General features: G+C 32.9%; 1 protein-coding gene across 2 annotated transcripts in view; it reads left to right on the top strand.

Annotated features, from left to right (window-relative positions):
* Window positions 1-897: 897 nt before the first annotated feature.
* Window positions 898-2046, top strand: part of LOC101899334 (uncharacterized) — a 39014-nt gene continuing 37865 nt past the window's right edge. For both annotated transcript variants that reach the window (XM_059127994.1, XM_059127993.1), the window contains exon 1: window positions 898-1044. In XM_059127994.1, coding sequence (XP_058983977.1) covers window positions 1005-1044 — 40 coding nt within the window. In that variant the 5' untranslated portion in view covers window positions 898-1004. The remainder of the gene's footprint in view (window positions 1045-2046) is intronic.

Consider the following 2046-nt stretch of genomic DNA (forward strand, 5'->3'; position numbering starts at 1 on the left):
GGATGCCGTTGTCGCTGCCATTGCTTACTTATGATCATGATGATGATAATGACGACGACAACGATGGGCTTTGGAGGTTTCCTTTTGATTTCAAAAGTTTATTTCGTTTTGAAAACGTTAACTATTAAGTCGTGTTTCGCGCTTCGCAACTTAGGTGCGTCTTTTTTGGTTGCAAGGCGGGTAAAGTTTGTTTCCTCTAAATTAAAAAAAAATCTGTGATTTTTGTTAACTCTTTAAGTGTTTTGTTCAAAACATTCTAAGTGCTGTCTAGTGGAGGGTGGCAATGATGTTGTAAAGATTTCAAGATGTCTGTAATGGTTCGCATGTGTGAAGTGAAGAAAGATTCCACAAAGATTTTGCATTTGAATTCAATTTCCGCTTGAGTGAATGCGTCCGAAAAACCCCCAAATAGAAAAAAAAATAAACGTTCAACACCCGAGGAGCAAAAAATCCAAAACCATAACAGACTTTGTAAATGAGCAAAAAAAAAACACAATTTAATTATTCGGCATTTAAACAGAAAAATAAAGCATGAAGAAACCCTTAAACAACCGAACAACTTGAAGTATTTCTAAATCATTTGTGACAAACGGAAAATCTCTTTACGTTCCCCTAAACACAATTTGCATGCAACACTGAGAAAAAAAAAAAAGAAATAAGCGAAAAAAATTATGATGATTGCATAATTGTGGAATATGGAGTTTTAACGCCCTCTGCTTTTCCGCTTTGGTGAAAAATAAGAAGAGGAAAAAAAAAACATAAAACCACTTGGTGTTGACCTCTAAATGTTATGAGTTTTTAGTGTGTCATTGAAATGAAAAGTGTTTATTTTTCTATTTTATTTTGTTTGTCTATTTTATTTCCAGTGTTAAGAAAATATTAAAAACAACAACTTAATATTTTTTTTGTGGAAAGCAAAAAACGTAACAAAAATTAAACTAACTTTGGATTATATTTTGGATTACCTCAGCCATAGTTCGAGTGCTTGATTTGATTTGTGCAACATGTTGCGATTTAATTTAGCCATGTGCACCTTTATATGTGGTAAGTGTATGCTTTTATTTATTAATTTTAAAATTGCGTCAGATTCCATTTTATTATATATTTTGAAAAAATTAAATTGAAAATTTTGAACGTTTTAAAATTGAAAATTTCTTAAAAAAAACTTAATAAGAATTTCCGATATTCAACGTACACTAAAAGAGTTCTTGCATACAAAATTTTAACTTAAATTTTATTTAAGTCAATTGTCCTTAAAATCCTTAAATTTGGGGATAGGGTTACATGGTTGATGTACTAATACCTGGATACCAGTTACGAACCTACCGGTTACGAACCCAAAATTCCAAATTGTATCCTATTTAATTCAAAATATAATTGGTAAACCCAAAAGTAATCAATATTAATATATCGAATTGGAGGCCTCGGCTTGAAGATGTAGCCAGCCTTCCAGAGCACGGGGCTTAAGTCAAAATTTGAAACGAATCTGAAAAATGTCCGTAAACGGAATTAGTTAATCAATTCAGTTGAAATTGAGTCTAAAAATTTCCAAATATCACATTTCAAAAGGTACTTCAATGTGGAGGGCTTTATTGAAAAACAAGTAAAAGAACATTAAGTTCGGCCGAGCCAAACTTTTAATACCCTCCACCTTAGGGTAAAGGAAACATTAGAAGAAATGTGGCAAAAACCATCAAAATACCGAATATGGGGAGGTACCGTTATATGGGGGCTATACCAAATCATGGACCCATACATGCAATGTTTAGCCACCGGAGCTAGAACCCATTATGACCTACAAATACCAATTTTCAGACAAATAGGTGAAAAAATGTGGCAAAAATCATCAAATTGCCGAATATCGGGAGATACTGTTATATGGGGGCTATACCAAACCGAGTACCTATAATTACAATGACTCGCCATACGAACTGGGACCCATTATGATCTACAACTACCAAATTTTCAGAGAAATTCGTAAAAAAATGTGTCAAAAATCATCAAATACCGAATATTGGGAGGTACCTTTATATGGGGACTATACGT

The sequence above is a fragment of the Musca domestica genome, unplaced genomic scaffold, assembly GCF_030504385.1.
Source record: "Musca domestica strain aabys unplaced genomic scaffold, Musca_domestica.polishedcontigs.V.1.1 49, whole genome shotgun sequence".
Lineage (NCBI taxonomy): Eukaryota > Metazoa > Arthropoda > Insecta > Diptera > Muscidae > Musca > Musca domestica.